This window comes from Salvelinus fontinalis, chromosome 19 (assembly GCF_029448725.1).
Source record: "Salvelinus fontinalis isolate EN_2023a chromosome 19, ASM2944872v1, whole genome shotgun sequence".
In the NCBI taxonomy this organism is placed as follows: domain Eukaryota; kingdom Metazoa; phylum Chordata; class Actinopteri; order Salmoniformes; family Salmonidae; genus Salvelinus; species Salvelinus fontinalis.
In genome coordinates this window covers 42364157-42388093 of record NC_074683.1, presented here as the reverse complement: position 1 = coordinate 42388093, position 23937 = coordinate 42364157, and the positions used below count along the sequence as shown (strand labels likewise).

At 42.3% G+C, this 23937-nt stretch overlaps 2 protein-coding genes across 3 annotated transcripts in view; both read right to left on the bottom strand.

Annotated features, from left to right (window-relative positions):
• The window catches only part of LOC129816762 (alpha-1,3-mannosyl-glycoprotein 4-beta-N-acetylglucosaminyltransferase A-like), a 54093-nt gene extending 32668 nt beyond the window's left edge, over positions 1-21425 (bottom strand). Inside the window, exons 1-3 of one of the 2 annotated variants that reach the window (XM_055871629.1) lie at positions 21261-21425; positions 20477-20744; positions 20157-20362 (exon numbers count right to left, since the gene is read on the bottom strand). In XM_055871629.1, coding sequence (XP_055727604.1) covers positions 20157-20250 — 94 coding nt within the window. In that variant the 5' untranslated portion in view covers positions 20251-20362; positions 20477-20744; positions 21261-21425. Of the gene's footprint in view, positions 1-20156; positions 20745-21260 lie in introns of both variants that reach the window. The other variant, XM_055871628.1, reaches the window with a different exon arrangement.
• A 431-nt stretch (positions 21426-21856) lies between these two features.
• creg2 (cellular repressor of E1A-stimulated genes 2) lies at positions 21857-23930 on the bottom strand. Its single transcript, XM_055871631.1, has 4 exons — positions 23380-23930; positions 22982-23151; positions 22737-22850; positions 21857-22584 (listed from the first exon to the last, which is right to left on the bottom strand). Exons 1-4 carry the CDS (start codon positions 23812-23814, stop codon positions 22443-22445), a joined length of 861 nt encoding a protein of 286 aa, XP_055727606.1. The 5' UTR covers positions 23815-23930; the 3' UTR covers positions 21857-22442.
• Between the last annotated feature and the right edge of the window lie 7 nt (positions 23931-23937).

Genomic DNA, 23937 nt, shown 5'->3' with positions numbered 1-23937 from the left:
GTGGAGAAGGTGGAAAGCTTCAAGTTCCCCAGTTTACACATCACTGACAAACTGAAATGGTCCACCCACACAGACAGTGTGGTGAAGGCGCAACAGCGCCTCTTCAACCTCACGAGGCTAAAGAAACTTGGCTTAAAACCCTCAAACTTTTACAGATGCACAATTGAGAGCATCCTGTCGGGCTGTATCACCTCCTGGTACGGCAACTGCAGCGCCCACAACCGCAAAGCTCTCCAGAAGTTGGTGCAGGGGCAAACTTCCTGCCCTCCTGGACACCTACAGCACCCGATGTCACAGGAAGGTCAAAAAGATCATCAAGCACAACAACCACCCAAGCCACTGCCTGTTCACCCCGTTATCATCCAGAAGGTGAGGTCAGTACAGGTGCATCAAAGCTGGGCCCAAGACTGAAAAACAGCTTCCATCTCAAGGCCATCAGACTGTTAAATAGCCATCACTAGCACATTAGAGGCGGCTGCATATAGACATAGATTCAAAATCACTGGCCACTTTTAGAAATAGATCACTAGCCACTTTAACAATGTTCCGTGTCTAGCATTACTCATCTCATATGTATAAACTGCACTCTACACTATTCTACAGTATCTTAGTCAGTTTTAAAATTGTTTACATATTGCATCACTCATTTCATATGTATTGTATTCTATACTACACCACTGACAGTTAAACAGCCATCTCCAGCACATCAGAGGCTGCTGCCTATAGACATAGATTAAAATCACAGGCCACCTCAAGGAAATGGATCACTAGTCACTAACAATGTCTCCGTATCTTGCATTACTCATCTCATATGTGTAAACTGTACTCTAAACTATTCTACGGTATTTTAGTCCCTTTAATTGTTTGTAAATATTGCATCACCCATCTCATATGTATATACTGTACTCTGCTATGCCACTGTACCTTAGTCCAATGCAGCACTGACATATGTATATATATTATTAATCCATTCCTAACTTATATTTACATGTTTTTTGGGGTATGTATTGTGAAACTGTTAGATATTACTGCACTGTCGTAGCTAGAAGCACAAGCATTTCGCTACACCCGCAATAACATCTGCTAAACACGTGTATGTGACCAATACAATTTGAAGAACCAGATGGTCACTGACAGAGCTCCAGAGTTCCTCTGGAGATGGATGAAACTTCCAGAAGAACAACCATCTCCGCAGCACTCCATCAATCAGGCCTTCATGGTAGAGTGGCCAGACAGAAGCCACTCCTCAGGAAAAGGCACATGACAGCCCGTTTGGAGTTTGCCAAAAGGCATTTCCAAATGCCCAGAGCGTACTCTGGCACCCCAGATTGAATTCGTAAGATGTCTAGTAGAGGTCGACCGATTATGATTTTTCAACAGCGATACGGGGTTTTTTTGAAACGGGAAATTTGCAAATAAATTCATTAAAAATCCTACAATGTGATTTTCTGGATTTTTTTTCTAATTTTGTCTGTCATAGTTGAAGTGTACCTATGATGAAAATTACAGGCCTCTCATCTTTTTAAGTGGGAGAACTTGCACAATTGGTGGCTGACTAAATACTTTTTTGCCCCACTGTGTGTGTGTGTGTGTGTGTATATATGGGCTTTTCTCCCAATTCTTATGGAGACTCTTCGGGTAGGCTCGCTTAATATAAATGGCGTCAGAGATGCGGAAAAGAGGAGTCTGTTGGGTGAATACACTACCATTCAAAAGTTTGGGGTCACTTAGAAATGTCCTTGTTTTTGAAAGAAACACATTTTTTGCCATTTAAAATGACATCAAATTGATCATAAATACAGTGTAGACATTGTTAATGTTGTAAATGACTATTGTAGCTGGAAATGGCAGATTTTTTATGGAATATCTACATTATCAGCAACTATCACTCCTGTGTTCCAATGGCACATTGTGTTAGCTATCAAATCAAAGTTTGTCACGTGCGCAAAATTCAACAGGTAGACATTACAGTGAAATGCTTACCAAAAAAAAGAAAATCTACACCACCTCTAAAATGATCCCCCCAAAAATGTATCAAGCTGCACCGATGGGCCGGCCAACCACTTAAGCCTCTTATTGATCCAGGAAAAAAACCTGGTGTGTGTGTGTGTGTGTGTGTGTGTGTGTGTACCCTCATCCTAAAGAGCAAAGCAAAACACTTTACCAGTGTCTCAGGGCCAAGGCTCCGGTCAGCATTCTTCCCCTTCGCAATGCTTCTCTCTCCTTAAATCTGGGCCCTTCTCCTCACTGTCTCTCTCGCACGCTTCCTCTCCATTTGGTTTATCTTATAAGTTTCTGGCAAGAGTCCCTCTCCCTCAGTCAGAAAATACACCACACAACCCATAACGACACACACACCAACCCAAACAGACCACAAAAGTACAAAAAGAGATACACAGGCTCTCTCATTCTGTCTCTGCCTCTTTCCAAAGGTACGGGCAGCACATTTCCTGGCTCCCCCTACTATCTCCCGAGTCAGTAGCATTCGTTTGCCATAACCACGCCTTTCTCCAGCTATTTTGGGACCATTGTGTTTGCAATGAACTGACGAAAGAACGACAGAGGAGCGCTGCTTAGAGAAACATGCCCACAGACGGCGAGAGAGAGATAAGAAAGCGGAGAGAATGGAGGTAGAAAGGCAGAGCGGGAGGGGATTTATTTCAACCTGATTCCTTTCTATCCTCAAATGTGTTGATTAGCCTAATAGTGACGTTTCCCTTCCTGACACTCTTACTGAAGGACAAAGGTCTTGACAGCCTCCTGTCTCCCAGCCAACTAAGCACAGACCCCAGATATCAGCACTCAGACCTGTTCCCGCCAAGCACTTTTTGACCCATACGTTCTGCACTGACCTCCATTGGCAAGGTCTCTTCCTACACAATAAGATACCAATCAATAGAGCAGCAAACTGCTGAGAAGTACTTCTGTTAGATCTTGCAGTCCTACATTCAGAGATCTTGCACTGAGAAGTGCACATTCTTGAGGGTCATCCAGTAGGCTGCTTGACTACTTAGACAGCCGATTCTCATTGCAATTACCGACACACACAAAATCAGTCGCCAAAATGCTTACACACAAAACAGTCCCCCCCCAAAAAAATTCCAAGAAACATAGGCCTAAAGCCACGCATACAGACACAGTTAGCATCAAGGTCTATCCACACCATTCCCACAGTGTTCTCTGCATGCACTAACACTGACCATTCAAACACTTCACTTTTAGAGTGACTCATTGCCTGTGGCTGACTGAACACCCACACTGAAACGGAAATTACAGAAAGTAGGACCCTGAGTGTGAGAGAGGGGGAGGATGAAAGACGCTAGATAGAGGCCTTGAGATGAAGATAGACTCAGAGCGATGGAGACAGACCTTGAGGGGGATGGAGTCGATGACGAGCAAAAGAGGGCAAGATTCGGCAGAGAAAAAAGATTGAACACGAGGTTTATAGAGACAAAGACAGGAAGGGGTGTGAGTAAAAGGGGAAGGGATGCATTGTAAAACAAAGCTCTTTAGGCTTACTTGGATACTCCGTGTATCTACCCTTCACGGCATAAAATGTGACTCGTTTCAAGAAATTAGGCATGTGTCGTACGTCACTTCTTCACAGGAGAGGCATTTGAACGAAAAAGAAAAAAAAAAGTTTTTTGGTAGAAATGCCTTCTGGAATGTGAACTTTCATGTGCCTTAAAACCTCTTTGGGCTCAAGGGGCAGTATTGAGTAGCCAGAGAAAAAGGTGCCCATTTCAAAAAGGCCTCCTACTCAATTCTTGCTCGTACAATATGCATATTATTATTATTATTATTGGATAGAAAACAGTCTCTAGTTTCTATAGCCGTTGAAATGTTGTCTCTGAGTGGAACAGAACTCATTCTACAGCAATTTCCCTGACATGGAGTCAGATTTCACACATCTTGGCCCCTGATCTGGAGTCAGTTTAAAGGTCCCCGTGAATGCTATGAGGATACAGACACTGCTTACGTCTTCCCCTGGATGTCTTTACGTGATGACGCTTTGAATGGTGTCGATTGCGCAATCACAGCCTCTATAAAACAGATCAACGTGTAGGTAGTAACTCTTTTCCAGCTGCGCCGGACGCGCGGTGGACACCGACCTGCTCTTTTTCCAAGCATTAGTGTAGCCAGTAATATTTCTCCGGTCATGTTTTTACTTGTAATAGGTGTTAAAGACATCATAAGGTAGTTAATTTAAACCGTTTTATAGCAATTTATATCCGTTTAGTGCGATTTTGGGACATTTATTTCTGAGACACTTTGAATCTCTGGGCACGTTTCCAGTTCATGCCGAACGCAGTGGGCATTTCCACATGGCAAGAGGACAGCTTTCGACCAAAAGACGATTAGACCCAAGAAAGGATTCTTTGCCCAAGATTCTAATGGAAGAACAGCTCAAAGTAAGAACAATTTATTATGATAAATCGTGTTTGTCTAAAAATGTTAATCGCTTATGACGCCATTTTGTTAGACGTAGCTTCGCTTGGCGCAAACTGTATTGAAAAGTAAGGATAATTTAAAAAATGTAAATCAGCGATTGTATTAAGAATTAAATTGTCTATCAAATCGCTGTCCACCCTATATTTTTTAGTCACGTTTATGAGTATTTATGTATACGACTAGATCACTGTCTAATATGGCGCACGACATTTTCTGACCAGCTGGGCAACTTTTGTCATTGTCTAACCATGATTTTGGTGGCTAAATATGCACATTTTCGAACAAACTCTATATGTATGTTGTAATATGATGTTACAGGAGTGTCATCTGAAGAATTCTGAGAAGGTTAGTGAAAAAATTAATATATTTTGGCGATGTTGACGTTATCGCTCTCTTTGGCTAGAATCAATGCTCTGGTAATGTTTGCACATGTGGTATGCTAATATAACGATTTAGTGTTTTCGCTGTAAGACACTTAGAAAATCTGAAATATTGTCTGCATTCACAGGATCTGTGTCTTTCGATTAGTGTATGCTGTGTATTTTTACGAAATGTTTGATGATTAGTAATTAGGTAATACACGTTGCTCTATGTATTTATTCTAGTCTAGTTGTGACGGTGGGTGCAATTGTAAACTATGATTTATACCTGAAATATGCACATTTTTCTAACAAAACCTATCCTATACCATAAATATGTTATCAGACTGTCATCTGATGAGGTTTTTTCTTGGTTAGTGGCTATCAATATCTTAGTTTAGCCGAATTGGTGATAGCTACTGGTGTTGGTGGACAAAGAAAAAATGGTTTCTTTTGCTAAGGTGTTTAGCTAATAGATTTACATATGTCTTCCCTGTAAAACATTTAAAAAAATCGGACATGTTGGCTGGATTCACACGATCTGTATCTTTCATTAGCTGTATTGGACTTGTTAATGTGTGAAAGTTAAATATTTTAAAAAATATTTTTTTTTTGAATTTGCCTTTTCAGCGGAATGTGGGAGGAAATAATAAAGTTGTATCACATCTGCAAATAGTTACAATTATGAGTCTAGTTGGTTTAGCCACGGAAAAATACAGGAACCTTCCCGCTAGCCATGATAGGCTGAGATAATGGATGGGCTAGACATGCCGAGAGAGGAGTTTGGATTGGTCTGCCATGTAGCATGCTTCTGTCTATAACATGAGCTGCTTAGTATGTGTAGGTAATAATTTCTAATGCTGTTCTTTTTAAAGATATCATGAACTCCACAACTCTTGCTCTCCACTTTCTGGAGGACCGAGTTTTGAAATCAGTGGAATGCCTGGTGGAAGCAGAGTTTGATTGCAAATATGAGGGAGTCGAAAAGAGAACACATAAGGCTGTTGTATAAAACACCCATCTCCGGATTACATCTTAAAACCAAGGGCAACCATGACAGAGGGAGAGAAGCGCTCATCCAAGTTAAAGTGTACTGTTAGCTAGCTAGCTCAGGTTAAGTGTATGATCTGTGTACTAATGTAATTTGTATCTCAGTGCCATTTCCAGTTATAGTCTAATGTTAGCTATCTTATCATTGAACCTAGTTGTTTATAAAGTTGGTTTTAGTTGCCTAGTTTGCTAGATTGACATATTAAATTCATTTTTTTAATGGATGGGTATATTGGTGTTAAAATACACATGTCAGGTGGTTGGATTATCTTGGCAAAGGAGAAAAGCTCACCAACAAGGACATAAACAAATTTGTGCACAACATTTGCGAGAAATACGTTTTTTGTGCGTATGGAACATTTCTGGGATCTTTTATTTCAGCTCATGAAACATGGTACTGACACTTCACATGTTGATTTTACATTTTTGTTTCGTATAAAGAGCCAAGAAACACAAGGACAAAGTCTCACTTCAGTAGACTTTCATTTCAAGTAAATTAGACCAACTTTTCTGCCTGTGTACAGCTCTTCATGTGCACACAACCTCCAGCCAGGCAGTGTTGCAGCGCAAGTGGAATAGGGTAATATGGGATTTGTAGTTCTTTGACAGTGCGATTACTTTACCAGCTATTTAACAAAAACGGCAGAAATACTTTGAAAACATTTACTGCAGCATTTATTTTACTATAAATATGATCGTACGTAACCATTTTATTCACAACGCGAGTGAAATTGTCACACTGTGGAGCCCTGACCACCTGCCAACGTGGCTGGTGAAATAGACATCCTACCAATCCTGCCAAAATCTATCCGCATTTGGCAGGTGTTCATTTTAGGTCTGCTAACCTTCGCATACCAGGGACAGCCAGGCTATGGTTCATCCACCTTGGAGGACCGTCCGCTTCCATTAAAACTAGCATTTGAAAAGAACTTGAAACTAAATGATGTCAGTGAACCATCTGAGGTACAGGTCAGCAACATTGGGGTGGTAGGTAGCCTAGTGGGTAGAGCGTTGGACTAGTAACCGAGAGGTTGCAAGATCGAATACCCTGAACAAGGCAGTTAACCCACTGTTCCTAGGCTGTCATTCTTTTCAATGGGTTCTTAACTGATTTGCCTAGTTAAATAAAGGTAAAATAAAAATAAATAATATCCAAGGGAGTGGTGCTGGGTAGGATGAGTAACACTACTGTAGTACCAAAGCAACAGCCCTTACTGGTCTGAATGTGAGATACACAAGAGACACTGATCCAAAGCACAGCTTTGCTATGGATTCTGACTGTTGGGCCAGCGGGAGCAGCCAGCGAGTGTTTATGAATGCAAAGCTTTGTGCCACAACGCTGCTCTTCAACATCCCGCTGGCTGACATTTGGGGAGACATTCATCTGCCTGCCCGTCTGTGTTCCTCCTTCTGAAACGCAGACAAACAGTAACCCCACGCATGCCATGCACGCACAAGGTTGGGTGCTTGAGTGGAAGAATGTGTGCAGTAGTGCAGTTTTATAAATCATTCCTTTAACTATGACAACCAAATACTTAAAAAAAAAATGCAGTGCATGATTGAGGCCTATTCCTTTGTGTCTCTCTCTTCATTTGTGAGGATTTCTGATTTCAGTATATTTGTGTGGAATCCCTTCAATATTTCAGAACAGCACTGTGTAACATTACAGAGTAAAGACTGAACAACAGTGAAGTTTCTACTGAAGGGAGGGTCTGAACCCCAGAGCTTGTGTCAATAGTCTCTTCAAACCTCTTCCTCAAAGATGGCGTTTTAGATGGAAATCAACGTTTTCCCGTTCTCTGATCTTAACCCACTGAATCAATGTCTGGTAGATACCTAGGACTGACCACTTCTATGACTAAAAAAAACATTCCAGAACAAGGAAATACACTAGCATACCACAGACAATAATAGTCTCATTCTACTTCTATGTATCATACCAACAAATCATCTAAACAATTCGTAATACCTCACTGACACTAACTCACTGTGATCACGATAAGTCAGAAAGAACGTGTTAAATTAATTTCCTGCTGTTAGAAAATGTCTATATTTAGTGACACGTCATAACTTAAGCTACAGCACATCATGTGTGGGTTGTGTCTTCTCATAATGTGAGCACAGCACTTAGGCCTACAGCAGGTTGACATTAGGATCGTTCCACTTTTTGGCACCCCTTTAGATTTAAAAACTAAACTTTCTAGACCTATTTGCCTATGGTAGAAGTGGTAAGAAAGTAACTTATTATACAACTTTAATACCATTACATTTTTCGGACAATTATACCACGCCGCCAACTTTCCTGCCTTCTCTTAATATTTGAACGGTAATGCCGGCAACAAAGCCTTGTACTTTTATTTCCGCAAACCAGCCTAGCCATGATTGCGGTAATGTATTTAGAAGTCCTGCCAACCCCTCATTATAAACATTACCTTTCACCTTAACGTCTTTGGCACGCATTAATTCATTTACATTCTATTGTTGTCCGACATCAAACTTGTCCTCAATAATCACAAAGCTTCACAGAAATGAGCTACATTTATTCTCTCTATTTAAAATGTATGTAGTTCTGTCCTTGAGCTGTTCTTGTCCATTGCCACAAAAATGCTTTGGAATTTAGCCTGGGGGAATGCAGTGTAGCACACCGCTATTTAATATTTTTTTCTTGATATACATCTGATTAGTCTTGATGTTTCTTAGGACCTGTATAAACAAATAACGGATTTGTCTAGTCAGCTCATATAATTACTAGAACATATCTTACAACGTTTTGAGAAGCATACTTTTTATTCACAGTAAAAGGAAAAAACGTAATTTACAAGTAGGCTATGGCAAGCTGCTAACTTCATGTTGTGAATGTGAAGAAATTAAATTAGTGGAATGTCTGAATTTAAAATGGTAGGTAGCATAAACGTAACATATGGATTAGCATACGCATCAAGTCCCAATGCAAAGTTACCTCACTTTTCAATCGTTTTTGTTCCTGATCAGAACGCCAAAGTCATGTGGGAAAATGGGGTGGTGTAATAAAATGGAGTACCCGGCAAGCCAGCCTATTCCCGAAAATGTTAAATGCAACAGAAATAACTTCAAATTAAACCAAAATCATGAAAAATCCAATAGCTACAGTGCCTTCGGAAAGTATTCAGACCACTTGACTTTCTCCACTTTGCTAGGTTACATCCTTATTCTAAAATGTATTAAAACCACACACACACACACAATACTCCATAACTACAAAGCATAAACTGTTTTTTATAAAATGAATTACAAATAAATAAACTGAAATATCACATCTACGTAAGTATTCAAGACCCTTTACTAAGTACTTTGTTGAAACACCTTTAGCAGTGATTTCAGCCTGAGTCTTCTTGGGTATGACACCTATTTTTGGGGAGTTTGTCCCGTTCTTCTCTGCAGATCCTCTCAAGCTCTGTCAGGTTGGATGGGGGGGGGGGGGGGGGGGGGGGGGGCGTTGCTGCACAGCTATTTTCAGGTCTCTCCAAAAATGTTCCATTGTGTTCAAGTCCGGGCTCTGGCTGGTTCACTCAGGGACATTCAGAAACGTGTCCCGAAGCCACTCCTGTCTCGTCTTGGTTGTCTGCTTAGGGTTGTTGTCCTGTTGGAAGGTGAACCTTCGCCCCAGTCCGAGTTCCTGAGCAGGTTTGTGTCAAGGATCTCTGTACTTTGCTCCGTTCATCTTTCCCTCGATCTTGACTAGTCTCCCAATCCCTGAAAAACATCCCCACAGCATGATGCTGCCACCACCATGCTTCACCGTAGGGATGGTGCCAGGTTTCCACCAGACGTGACACTTGGCATTCAGGCCAAATAATTCAATCTTGGTTTAATCGGACCAGAGAATGTTTCTCATGGTCAGAGTCCTTTAGGTGCCTTTCGCCAAACTCCAAGTGGGCTGTCATGTGCCTTTTATTGAGGAGTGGCTTCCGTCTGGCCAATCTGCAGAGAGGATTGTTCTGGAAGTTCCTCCCATCTCCACAGAGGAACCCTGGAGCTCTGTCAGAGTGACCACCTGGTTCTTGGCCACCTCCTTGACCAAGTCCCTTCTCCCCCAATTTCTCAGTTTGGCCGGGCAGCCAGCTCTAGGAAGAGTCTTGGTGGTTCCAAACTTAATCCATTTAAGATTTATGGAGGCCACTGTGTTCTTCAATGCTGCAGATCTTTTTTGGTACCCTTCCCCAGATCTGTGCCTTGACACAATCCTGTCTCGGAGCTCCACGGACAACTCCGTAGCTTGGCTTGGTTTGGTTTTTGCTCTGACATGCACTGTCAACTGTGGGACCTTATATAGACAGATGTGTGCCTTTCCAAATCATGTCCAATCAATACATTTACCACAGGTGGATTCAAATAAAGTTGTAGAAACATCAAGGATGATCAATGTAAACACGATGCACCTGAGCTCAATTTCGAGTCTCATAGCAAAGGGTCTGAATACCTACATTTTATTTCAAAAAATATTTGCACACACACACACTAGCTAAAAAAATAAAGTTTTCGCTTTGTCATTATAGGTGGAAGCCAAGGTGGGAAAAGTTACAAAACTCCAAGCCTACTTCAGAGAACATGCCGAAAAGTTGACAAAACAAAAAAGGAGCAAACGAGGGACCACGGTTACATAATTAGAGCAATTTTATTTTGAGCCCACGGCAAGAAGGCCACAGAGCATCCCGGGGTTCACACTAGATAACATACACGCAAAGTCTGAGGAGCATGAGGTGTGACTAAATGTTAGACAGCTTGAGCTAGCATACAAACTCGGTAGCATAAAGTAGAAATAGTGGATTGTGGGTAGTTCCGAAGATAACTGGAAATGAATGAATAAATGTGTTTAAAAAATAAAACACAACCATGTTTGTAGTTACAGTAACAATATGGTTACCGAAGTCTTTCTTTGCCCACACTGTTGTTACTTGGAATAAAAACATGCTTCCTACCCTTTAAAATAGAGGAATTTAGAACATGTGGCTGTCAGGTTACCATGACAACGGTTGCAACAACAGGCTCCCCTCTCCCCACTGGGATTCTCTGCCTCTGATCCCATTACAGGGGCTTAGTCACGGGCTTGCTCACACTCTCCCATGTAGCAGGCTTTTTTTACACTATACACAACTTTTGTGGGTTGAGTCACTGACGTTATCTTCCCGTCTGTCCGGTTTTGCACCCCCTCGGGCTTGTACAGTGGTGGATATATTCATGGGCTATACTTGGCCTTGTCTCTGGGTAGTAAGTTAGTGGTCGGTTGATATCCCTTTGGTAGTGTGGGGGCTGTGCTTTGGAAAAGTGGGTAGGGCAATATCCTGACTGGTTGGCCCTGTCCGGGAGAAACTTTGGACAGGACCACAGTGTCACCCGAACCCCCCTGTCTCAGTCTCCAGTATCTATACTGCAATAGCCCATGTGCCGTGGGGCTAGGATCAGCCTGTTGGTGTAATTCTCCTGTCTTATCTGGTGTCCTGTGTGATCTTAGGTAGGCGACCTCTAATTTTCCTATTTCTCTCTCCCAGGCAATCTGAGCATTAGGACCATGCCCCAGGACTATCTGGCCTGATAACTCGTGTCTGTCCCAGTCCACCTGGTCATGCTGCTAATCCAGTTTCTGCTGTTCTGCCTGCGGCTATAGAACCCTGACCTGTTCACCGGACGTGCTACCTTGTTCCGGACTTGCTGTTTGCATACACCCACCCCACCGCGTAAACGCAAACTTTTTTTTTTCTTCAAATATATTGTAGCTTAGACCCTATTTTACATAATCTGATGTGTTTGTGTTATGCCCTTGGTTGAGACAAAGCATACTCTTGAATACAGGCTGGGTGTCTCATTTTGGATGATAATTGTAAACTTTCAAATGGTATCAAAGATGGTTGAGTCCACACAATGTTGAATTGAATGTGACTGTTTTAAATTATAGAGAATTGACAGTATATGAAACCTATTGAAATCATAGAAATATACAATTATAGATATTCCTACTTAAATAAACATTTGACAGTGGGTAAACCAGCAGCCATCATGGTGGTAATAATTCGAAGTCCATTTCAATTCAATATTTCAGTGACATACAAGCTGGGCTTCGGCGGTATACCGGGGTATTTGGAAATAGCCATGGAATGGTTTTGCCAATACCGTCATAACTATTATTATATTGTGCAGCTCCTTTCTAAGTAAATACCTGCAGTCAACTTGTGCAATATGTTAAGATAAAGCAGACTGTGTTCTTCAATTCACCGGGCACATTATGAAGCTTACCGTAGTTCCCCAGAACAGATGAGCCAGTCACGTATTTTTAAAGAGCACAACTGGAGAAAGCGGGAACATGTGAGTCCAACTGTTTATTGACAGGGGTCACGTTATACATGTTCAAAAATGAAATTTGGTAGCTCTTACCTATATACACTACCATTTCAAAGTTTGGGGACACTTAGAAATGTCCTTGTTTTTGAAAAGCTATTTTTTTGTCCATTAAAATATCAAATGGATCAGAAATACAGAGTAGACATTGTCAATGTTGTAAATGACTATTGTAGCTGGAAATGGCAGATTTTTAATGGAATATCTACATAGGCATCCAGAGAACCATTACAAGCAAACATCACTCCTGTGTTCCAATGGCACGTTGTGTTAGCCTTTTAAAATGATAAACTAGGATTAGCTAATTGATCATTAGAAAACCCTTTTGCTATTATGTTAGCACAGCTGAAAAATGTTCTGTTTAAAGAAGCAATAAAACTGGCCTTCTTTAGACTAGTTGAGTATCTGGAGCATCAGCATTTGTGGGTTTGATTACTGGCTCAAAATGGACAGACACAAAGAATTTTCTTCTGAAACTCGGCAGTCTATTCTTGTTCGGGGAAAAAGCACAAAAGTTTTCAGCTGTACTAGCATAATTGCAAAAGGGTTTTCTAATGATCAATTAGTGTGTTAAAAGGATAAACTTAGATTAGCTAGCACAACGTGCCATTGGAACACAGGAGTGATGGTTGCTGATAATGGGCCTCTGCACACCTAAGAAGATATTCATTTTTTTTAATCTGCCGTTTCCAGCTACAATAGTCATTTACAACATTGTCCACACTGCATTTCTGATCAATTTGTTATTTTAAAAATGGACAAAAAAAGTGCTTTCAAGGACAAGGACATTTAAGTGACCCCAAACGTTTGAACGGTAGTGTATACACACACAACTTTATGAGTTGTACTGCCTTTCTTTGCTAAAAATAAAAACAGTTTGCAATTGTTAGCATATTTAGATAGCAGCCTCCATGGAAATTTGCTATTACGTGTGCTTATTTTGTTAGCATTCTGGTAATAGAAGCCCAAAGGGTGTTTTTTTTGCATGTTTTGGCACCACCTTACGTACTAAGCCAGTAATACTGTAAATCGGGGTTGAGAGGGGGACGGTATGACCATATGAAAATCTGGATACCGCCCAACCCTGGTACCAGCTAAATTGCAGTGGTTTGATTCTATTTCTAGGATTGAAAAGGCACCCACCCTGTATTCAAGAGTATGCAGTGTCTCAACTGATGGCGGGCACAACACAAACACCTTAGATTCTCCATACTCAACTGGTGGACCATGGACCAGATCTGTACCTAGAACGGGATTAATACAGAGTGCAGGCCCCAGAAAAAAATATATTTATATCCACACACACTAGAATAATAGTGAAGATATCTAAACACATATGGAATCATGTAGTAACCCCCCAAAAAATGTGGAAACTCCTTTAAGACTGTTGGAAAAGCATTCCAGGTGACGCTGGTTGAGAGAATGCCAAGAGTGTGCAAAGCTGTCAAGACAAAGGGTAGCTATTTTGATTTGTTTAACACTTTTTTGGTCACTAAATGATTATGTGTGTTATTTCATAGTTTCTGAGTAGGTGTCCAAACTTTTGACTGGTACCGTGTGTGTAATATATTTTTTTTGAACACGTTTCAGGCTTCGACCCCTTGTATCATAAACACACAAGACATGGAAGAAGGCATAGAATTGCAGGAAATTAGCTTTAATACAGCAACAAATAAATCTCTGCCCCATGCAAAATGTATAGAATTGCGGGAAATTGGCTTTAAAAATGCTACATTTTCTTTCCTCTGGAAGCAACGTCAGCACAAGAACTGTTCGTCGGGAGCTTCATGAAAAGTGTTTCCATGGCTGAGCAGCAGCACACAAGCCTAACGGACAAATCAGACAGGCCAACGGACAAATCTGGGTTTGCCAGATGCAAGGAAGAAGCTATCTGCCCCAACGCTTAGTGCCAACTGTAAAGTCTGGTGGACAAGTAATAATTGTCTGGGGATTTCTTTTCTTTCATGGTTTGGCCCCTTATTTCCAGTGAAGGGAAATCTTAACGCTACAGCATACAAATGACATTATAGGTGATTCTGTGCTTCCAACTTTGTGGCAACAGTTTGGGGAAGGCCCTTCCCTGTTTCAGTATGACAATGCCTCCATGCGCAAAGCGAGGTCCATACAGAAAAAGAAATGGTTTGTCAAGATCGGTGTGGAAGAACTTTACAGGCCTGCACAGAGCCCTGACCTCAACCCCATCGAACGCCTTTGGGATGAATTGGAACCCTGACTGCGAGCCAGGCCTAATCACACAACATCAGTGCCCGACCTCACTAATGCTCTTGTGGCTTTAAGGAAGCAAGTCCCCACAGCAATGTTTCAACATCTAGTGAAAAGCCATCCCAGATGAGTGGAGGCTGTTATGGCAGAAGGGGGGGGGGGGGGGGGGGGATTACTCCAAAATAATTCCCATGATTTTGGAATGAGATGGTTGACGAGCAGGTGTCCACATACTTTTGGTCATGTAGTGTGAAAAGGTAGTTTCTTCAATAAATTATTAAATAGTTTAAAAAGCTTTGAAAGCTTTAAAATTGTTGTTTAAATCTAAAAAGGGGTACAGTCAAAACGTGATTGAAATCAAATGAAACAACCCATTTACAAAACAAACAGTATTTGGTTTCACAATGAGCCACACCTCTCATACACGCAATTTGGAAAAGCCTGCCCTCTCCATACAACTTAACTTAAACAGTTAGGGTGGTACCAATAGAAGATTGAAAAGAGGAGTGATGCTTTATGATGTACAATCCTTCCTTATACTAAGGATTCTTATGTTATAGCCTACATCCTTGCTTTGGTACACAACACACCCAATTTGTCCTTCATTTTGATCCAAGCAATGAAACTCTGCTGGCCTGACCTAGCTAAGGCAGTAAAGGCACTTGATTCCCTCGAGAGCTGTGTAGCTATGTTACCATTGAGCTTTTAAAAAACCTAAATCACTGTGAGGGCTTGGAATTTATCTAAAAGGTCACAATTAATTTACACTCTGCTGATAACAAGCCGCCGCCACCCATATAACCGTTTTCAGTTCCCACACTGGACTGAGTTAACCTTGGACCAGACACATATTACAGTACTGAATGTGTGTGTGTGTCTGTGTGTTTCTGAAACTGAGTTTTGTGAAGAGTAACCACCGAAGCAATTAGTTGGAAGGAACACACCTATGAATCACGTTGCTTTCGTTATTTGCAAAAAGAAAGTGAAGCAAAAAGAAAGTGAAGCAAAAGAGAAAGGAGGGGGGAAACAGAAGACGTAGCTGGCATCTTAACATACTAGGCTTACATTTTCACAAGCACGCACACCACACACACTTTTAATGAGCAGCAAGCAGTCATGGCGGAGCATGTAAAATTGCTTCTAATCAATAAATAGACAAGTCAAACCAGGAAATAATTGACTGCTGAATGATGATCTGTCAAAATACATGAGCATTGATCTTGTCCCCAGCACGCTAGCCTGCATGCAAAGGTCAATGGATGTGGATTTTCATAGCTTTGCTGTATCTGGCTTGAATAACCTGCTATTCTCACACAGCCAGCCAGATGCGATCATTTTTTATGGACAGCTATGTCCCCCTGTGATAGTATAGGGATGGTTGCCATCTATAGCCCTTGCACAAAGAGGAACCTGTTACATAGCCATCTGTGTCAATATCCAGTTTGGAATAGGGCTGGGTGGTATACCGTATTTTACAATATACCGGTATTGATGCACGGACCGGTTTCGGGTTTTACTTTACCTTCTTTAATGGTATTTTAATGTTAGATTTGTTTAATGCGATATGCCGTGTGTAACGTCCATTTTTATTGTTCACTCTCTCCATGCCGCTTTCCACACAGACGTAGCCCCGTTCCATCACTCAAGGACGCTGTTGTTGCTTGACCACGAGACACTTGCATTCAGTCTACATGGTCAATGCAGCACAAACAACAATGTTGATGATAACGATGCTGGTTTCACTTCTTAATGTAAATCCACTAGCTTTCTATAATTACACTAGTTTGTTTCTTACATCTGCAAAAAATGGCTAGTTTGTCTTCTCTTAGCAAGTTGGGCCAAAATCTTGTTAGATGCCAAAGCTAATCACTAGTTAGCTGGCTAGCTAAAAAGCTAATAAAATGTACTTGGTCAAAGCAAACGTAACTAGCTATAAAGCCTGATAAAACCAGTGATGTTGTAGACCGAAATCAGCATGTTGTTTATGCAACAGTACCTTCTAAATCAAAGAGGAATATGGGAAGCATGAATATGTTAGCTACATGAAGTAGCTAAGAGAATACATTCAACGTAGCCAAAGATTATAGGGTCCCCTAGGGAACACTTGGGTTTCTACCCTGTCACAATAACTCCTCCCTGACATTTTTCATTCATTGTAATGTAAAACACTATTCAAAACACTCACTATTAGAGGTCGACAGTTTAATTAGGGTTTTTCAAGTTTTAATAACAATCGGTAATCTGCATTTGTGGACACCGATTATGGCCGATTACATTGCACTCCACGAGGAGACTGCGTGGCAGGCTGACCACCTGTTACGTGAGTGCAGCAAGGAGCCAAGGTAAGGTGCTAGCTAGCATTAAACTTATCTTTATAAAAAACAATAAATCTTAACATAATCACTAGTTAACTACACATGGTTGATGATATTACTAGTTTATCTAGCTTGTCCTGCGTTGCAAATAATCGATGCAGTGCCTGTTAATTTATCATCGAATCACAGCCTACTTCCCCAAACGGGTGATTTAACAAGCGCGTTCACGAAAAAAAACACTGTCGGTGCACCAATGTGTAACTAAACATCAACGCCTTTCTTAAAATCAATACACAATTATATATTTTCAAATATTGTCTGGTAACATGAATTTCTTTTAACTGGGGAAATTGTGTCACTTCTCTTGCGTTCTGTGCAACAGAGTCAGGGTATATGCAGCAGTTTGGGCCGCCTGGCTCGTTGCGAACTGCGTAAAGACCATTTCTTCCTAACAAAGACAACCAACTTCGCCAAACGGGGGATGATTTAAACAAAGCGCATTTGCGAAAAAAGCACAATCGTTGCGCGAATGTACCTAACTATAAATATCAATGCCTTTCTTAAAAATATATACTTCTGTGTATTGATTTTAAACCTGCCTATTTAGTTAAGAAATTCATGTTAGCAGGCAATATTAAACTACAGAAATTGTGTCACTTCTGCACGTTCTGTGCAACAGAGTCAGGGTATATGAAACAGTTTGGGCCGCTTGGCGATCCCTCTGGCGAGCACATGGAGGGCTGTGCGGCCCCACAAAGAAATGCCACCCCACACCATGACTGACCCACCGCCAAACCGGTCATGCTGGAGGATGTTGCAGGCAGCAGAACGTTCTCCACAGCGTCTCCAGACTCTGTCACGTCTGTCACATGTGCTCATGTGCTCCGTGTGAACCTGCTTTCATCTGTGAAGAGCACAGGGCGCCAGTGGCGAATTTGCCAATCTTGGTGTTCTCTGGCAAATGCCAAACGTCCTGCACGGTGTTGGGCTGTAAGCACAACCCCCACCTGTGGACGTCGGGCCCTCATACCACCCTCATGGAGTCTGTTTCTGACGGTTTGAGCAGACACATGCACATTTGTGGCCTGCTGGAGGTCATTTTGCAGGGCTCTGGCAGTGCACCTCCTTGCACAAAGGCGGAGGTAGCGGTCCTGCTGCTGGGTTGTTGCCCTCCTACGGCCTCCTCCACATCTCCTGATGTACTGGCCTGTCTCCTGGTAGCGCCTCCATGCTCTGGACACTACGCTGACAGACACAGCAAACCTTTTTGCCACAGCTCGCATTGATGTGCCATCCTGGATGAACTGCACTACCTGAGCCACTTGTGTGGGTTGTAGACTCCGTCTCATGCTACCACTAGAGTGAGAGCACCGCCAGCATTCAAAAGTGACCAAAACATCAGCCAGGAAGCATAGGAACTGAGAAGTGGTCTGTGGTCACCACCTGCAGAATCACTCCTGTTTTGGGGGGTGTCTTGCTAATTGCCTATAATTTCCACCTTTTGTCTATTCCATTTGCACAACAGCATGTGAAATTTATTGTCAATCAGTGTTGCTTCCTAAGTGGACAGTTTGATTTCACAGAAGTGTGATTGACTTGGAGTTACATTGTGTTGTTTAAGTGTTCCCTTTATTTTTTTGAGCAGTGTATATATATCATCGCTCTTGCTGCTGGTGATTCTCTGATCCACCTCTATGCAGACGACACCATTCTGTATACATCTGGCCCTTCTTTGGACACTGTTAACAAACCTTCAAACAAGCTTCAATGCCATATAACACTCCTTCCGTGACCTTAAACTGCTTTTAAACGCTAGTAAAACTAAATGCATGCTCTTCAACCGATTGCTTCCCGCCCGACTAGCATTGCTACCCTGGACGGTTCTGACTTAGAATATGTGGCTAACTACAAATACCTAGGTGTCTGGTTAGACTGTAAACTCTCCTTCCAGACTCACAATAAGCATCTCCAATCCAAAATTAAATCTAGAATCGGCTTCCTATTTCGCAACAAAGCCTCCTTCAATCATGCTGTCAAACATACCCTCGTAAAACTGACTATCCTACCGATCCTTGACTTCGGTGATGTCATTTACAAAATAGCCTACAACACTCTACTCAGCAAATTGGATGTAGTCTATCACAGTGCCATCCATTTTGTCACCAAAGCCCCATATACTACATACCAATGCGACATGTATGCCTTCGTTAGCTGGCCCTCACTACATATTCGTCGCCAAACCAACTGGATCCAGGTCATCTATAAGTCTTTGCTAGGTAAAGCCCCGCCTTATCGCAGCTCACTGGTCACTATTGCAACACCCACCCGTAGAACGCACTCCAGCAGATATATTTCACTGGTCATCCCCAAAGCCAACACCTCCTTTGGCCGCCTTTCCTGACAGTTCTCTGCTGCCAATGACTGGAACAAATGTTAAAAATCACTGAAGATGGAGTCTTATATCTCCCTCTCTAACTTTAAGCATCAGCTGTCCGAGCAGCTTACCGATCACTGTACACAGACAATCTGTAAATAACACACCCAACTACCTCATCCCCATGTTATCTTATGCTCTTTTGCACCCCAGTATCTCTACTTGTACATCCTTCACTCCAATGCTAAATTGTAATTATTTCACCTCTATGGCCTATTTATTGCCTTACCTTCCTAATCTTCTACATTTACACACACTGTACATAGATTTTTTCTATTGTGTTATTGACTGTACATTTGTTTATCCCATGCGTAACTGTTGTTTTTGTCGCACTGCTTTGCTTTCTCTTGGCCAGGTCGCAGTTGTAAATGAGAACTTGTTCTCAACTGGCCTACCTGGTTAATTAAAGGTGAAATAAATAAAAAATGAGTGAAAAACATTCCCAGAAGAGAGTGGATGCTGTTATAACAGCAAAAGGGGGGAGAAACTCCATATTAAATGCTCATGATTTTGGAATGAGATGTTCCACAAGCATGTGTCCACATACAGTACATGACCAAAAGTATGTGGACACCATAGGGTCACTCACTACTTGTAAATGTATAACTAATTATTCAAAAATATAAAATACCCTCAAACCATCTAAACATTTTTTTAAATAACGTGATATATGCTGGCCATATCGCCCAGCTCTAGTTTTGAAGATGCTAAAGTATTAGACAGCCAACAAGACCCTCATATGAAGTGCCTGTCTGTTCGTCCGTCTATCTATCCGTCACTGCAGTAAGTTCAGTTATAAAATGTGTTGCTAGCTAGCCAGCCTGCTTTCCATCTACCAGTCATAAACAGCTGTCAAAAACGGTAGCTAGCAAGGTTAGCCAGCTATTGATTTACAGTAATCCAGTGGTAACTAGCCACTAGCTGTTAACACAACAGCGTTCGCTTGCTTACCTTTGCCATTCTGCCAGGCTGTGTACCAAGACAGGCTGAGAAACGACGTGAAGAAAATGATAGCAGTGGCAACCGTTCCATTTCTGAGCCTCATCTCATTTCAGCGATTCTCTCACCGAAGCGCGGGGACCCTGGGGCCGGCGTGCCTCACTCACTGCCTTCGGGGTTTTCAATCCAGGCAGAGGTGCGTACATACAGTAACTCGCCTAGGGTAGGAACGGGGAAAGGAAGGGAGGAGGATTGAGAAACTGGGTTAGCTTTAAAGGTGGATGATGTCTTTCCTAATCGTTCCCGGTCTGTCGCAATGAGTCCACACTCACAGTGCAGTCTCGGTGAGTGAGTGACTTGTCGATCTCTCTTTCCCTCTCACTTGAGGGTGGTCAGTCACGAGGCAACCCTTCCTACACCGAGGCTTCTGCGCGTTCTACAATCTGAATCTCCCCGTGATGTGAGCATGGTCGGGCGGTATGCTTATTCACCTCCACTCAGTGGCAGTCACTGCACAAAATGATGGAGAAACGGAAGATTAAAGATCCTGAACCTTAGTGTTGACGATACGCCTCCTTGAATTTCTGCACTCTGGTGATTCTGGGGATGGCAAGAGTAAGCAGAATCAACTGGTTTGACACTTAGAGAACATCTGCATTAATCTAGATGGCTTTATTTTTCACTTATCAAAGTTAACAAGCAGCAAACACTGAAGAAAAAGACTAACGTTATCTCGTTACTGTAGCTGGCACATTTAGAAGCTAGAGCGTAAGAGTTAAGGCCAGTCTTTTCTAGGAACCAGACCAATATGTGGTGACTGCTTCTCCACAGACCTTACCTAGTATCGTATTTACATTTGTGTCAATAAAAAGACGCTCTTATCCAAGATAAGGTTAAATAGATTAATTAAGACAATGACTTAGTTACACCTACACTAGCAGCTGGCAGGCTAATACATAACTAGCTAAGTTACCTGCCTGATAAGACCCCCACGCAGTCTACTGGCTGGTTATACTATTGACGCTTCTTGAACATGAAATGATTAGCTAACGTTAGCTACGTGATACATAGCTAAGTGGCAGTTTAACAATTAAAAACGACGTTTGCTACACTTACCCTCTAGTACACTGTTGCTGTCTGAAATATGTGTATTCTCGAAATTGACCAAATTCGTGTTTTGTCACGAATAATCATTGATTGGGGGGAAACTCCTTTATCTGCAAAACATTCTGTCAGGCAACGCCAACGGTCTGCCAATGCACGAGGGGCCGCCCACTCAAGATGCCATTTGTTGCCGGGTATCAACACACCGCGAACTTGCGCAGTACAGTATTATGGGATGCGCGAGTAAAACACACGCCTCGCTTCAGCATCAAAATTAGAAAATATACCGTTTGTCAAAAAAACGCTACAGTTTTTATAACTAAATATATGAAGCACTACTTCAGGACTTATGGGTCCAGCATTTATTTTGCGGACTATAATTTTGTTTATTTTTAAAGATCGCCACCGTGCGTTCATACGATCATTCTACAGCTGCTAGATAAATATGCATCTGAGCATTGCATAATTATGCAGAGCATACCTAAATTAAGTGACCTAATGATTAAAAAAATAGAACACTATCAGCTTTACTGGTAGAAAACACATAAGCACCAAGAAACACAATGCTTCAAAAATACAGCAAGTGAAAGATTGGGAAGACATCTCAATTATTTGACCAAATCATTTGTATTATGTTCCCAACATTGCATGTACACAGTTTTACAATCTATAACAATGTATCATTAATTAAACTTCTCCTTTAGATCATGCACAATGTCATTGACACTTACATTTTAAAAGATGATTTCTTCAGACTCAGCACAAAATAGAAATGTGACTTGACAGTATGCGGCACTCAACAAAACTCAATATCAAAGTCATTGATATTCACATTCTGTAGAAGCTTTCCCCAGGAACTGTGGAAGCACTTTAATCAGTTAGTGCACACTGGTTGATATTGGGGACATCTTACATTTAGTTGTTACCTCTACATGCACCATGGTTAGACCACTCACACTCAGCCTTGAGAATATCTAGAACTGAACACCCCCATCCCCCATTTCTCTTCAAAATATTCCAGAACTGGAGCTTTTAGATCCTCCCATTCTGTTATGTGTTTGAGTGGTGATGAATATGGTCAGAGGACAGCTGTTGTGGCACCCAGAGATGCTAACACCCTGTATTATATTGGTACACGTGTGTCATATTTGGCACTGTGCAGTAAATTAATATAAACTGTGGATGAAGTTCCTCTCAGTAGGGTGTGGCTTTGAAGTAGTCTTCCAGGAGGATGAGTGACACCCCTCCAACCCAATCCTGGAGCCAGACCTGTTTGAGCTCCAGCTTCATAAAGAACCAGTTGTGTCCCACTGGCCATTTCCTCATCACAGGGTGTCTGGAGGGAGAGGAGAAAATACAGCATTATACACACTAAACAAGCAGGCAGGCTATGTGTAGTCCCTGACTTCATTACTGGTGAGAGACAATTGGACAGCCAAACACACACAGAACATGTTCAGGGAGGACGAGTGATTAACATGCACACACCTAGAGAACATGGCCTCCTGGGCAAACTCCACCTCCTCTGGGCCCACTTCCACCATCTTGCCTGTCAGGGTCAGTCTGGCACAGCGTGGGTCCTCAGGATCATACACCTGCTGCCTGTGGGAACAGAGCACAATGTGTAACCATCCCACACAGCACGACTTGAAATGTGCCACTTCAACCTAACACTGGGTGGGGACCCAAAATTACCCACCCAAGAAAAGGAGGTGGGTGACACTCAGTCCTACCTGCAGAAGTCTCCCTCTGCCTCTGAAAAGGTGAGAGAGGCGAATGGGAAGCTTCTCAGGTCTGCTACAGAGTTGTCCATCAGAGTGACGTAGAAGTAGACAACACCTGTACTGTTGTCCATTGGGCCATCACTGACCGAGAAGATATTCCCGAAAGGAAGGCCCTTAATCTGAGGATACAAAATAAAGTTGTTATACACAGGTACAGACACACACACACACACACACACACACACACACACACACACACACACACACACACACACACACACACACTTCAGACTACCTGGCTGTGGTCTGAAAACAAAGCTTAGTACATTGAGTGCTAATGTGCTTCATGGAGCAATTGCAATGCTGAGGAGAGGGCACTTTAAGTAGGCCTACAAGCTTTACTGTACCTTGTCTTGAGTGGAAATGGTGGCGAGATGTCCCCAGTCGCTGTAGTGGGCCATGTATCTGGCTGTTCTCGCCGTCTCCTGATGTGGGGGAGGTGAGGGGGCACTGGCGGGCGCTTTCACCTCCTCCATCCGATAGGAGAACACCCTGGAGGCAGATGACACGGGCGCTGCATCCTCCTTTTTCGATTTGACGGTTTCTTTGGGCTTCTCCGCACCATTTCGTAACACGGAGGGCGGGTATGCCTGTTTCCACAGCCCGCTGTTGTCCACTAGCAAAGCGGGGGCGACCTCCTCCTCGGAAACGGCGTCCAGCTCTCCCTCCACCACGACATCGTTGGAGGCGACAGCCCAAGATACTGAGTTTCTGAGAGTGTAGCTCTCACAAAGGCGCAGTAGCGCGGCAAATAATGCCAGGGAAAGATGATGTGGCTTCATCAAACTGCTGGATATTTACTTTCCTTCTCCAGTTCGTCCTTCTGTCTATGTTTGTGTTTACTGACTCACGTGTGTCTGTGGTGTTTTCATAACACAAGGAGAGGAATGGGCGGAGCCACAAGT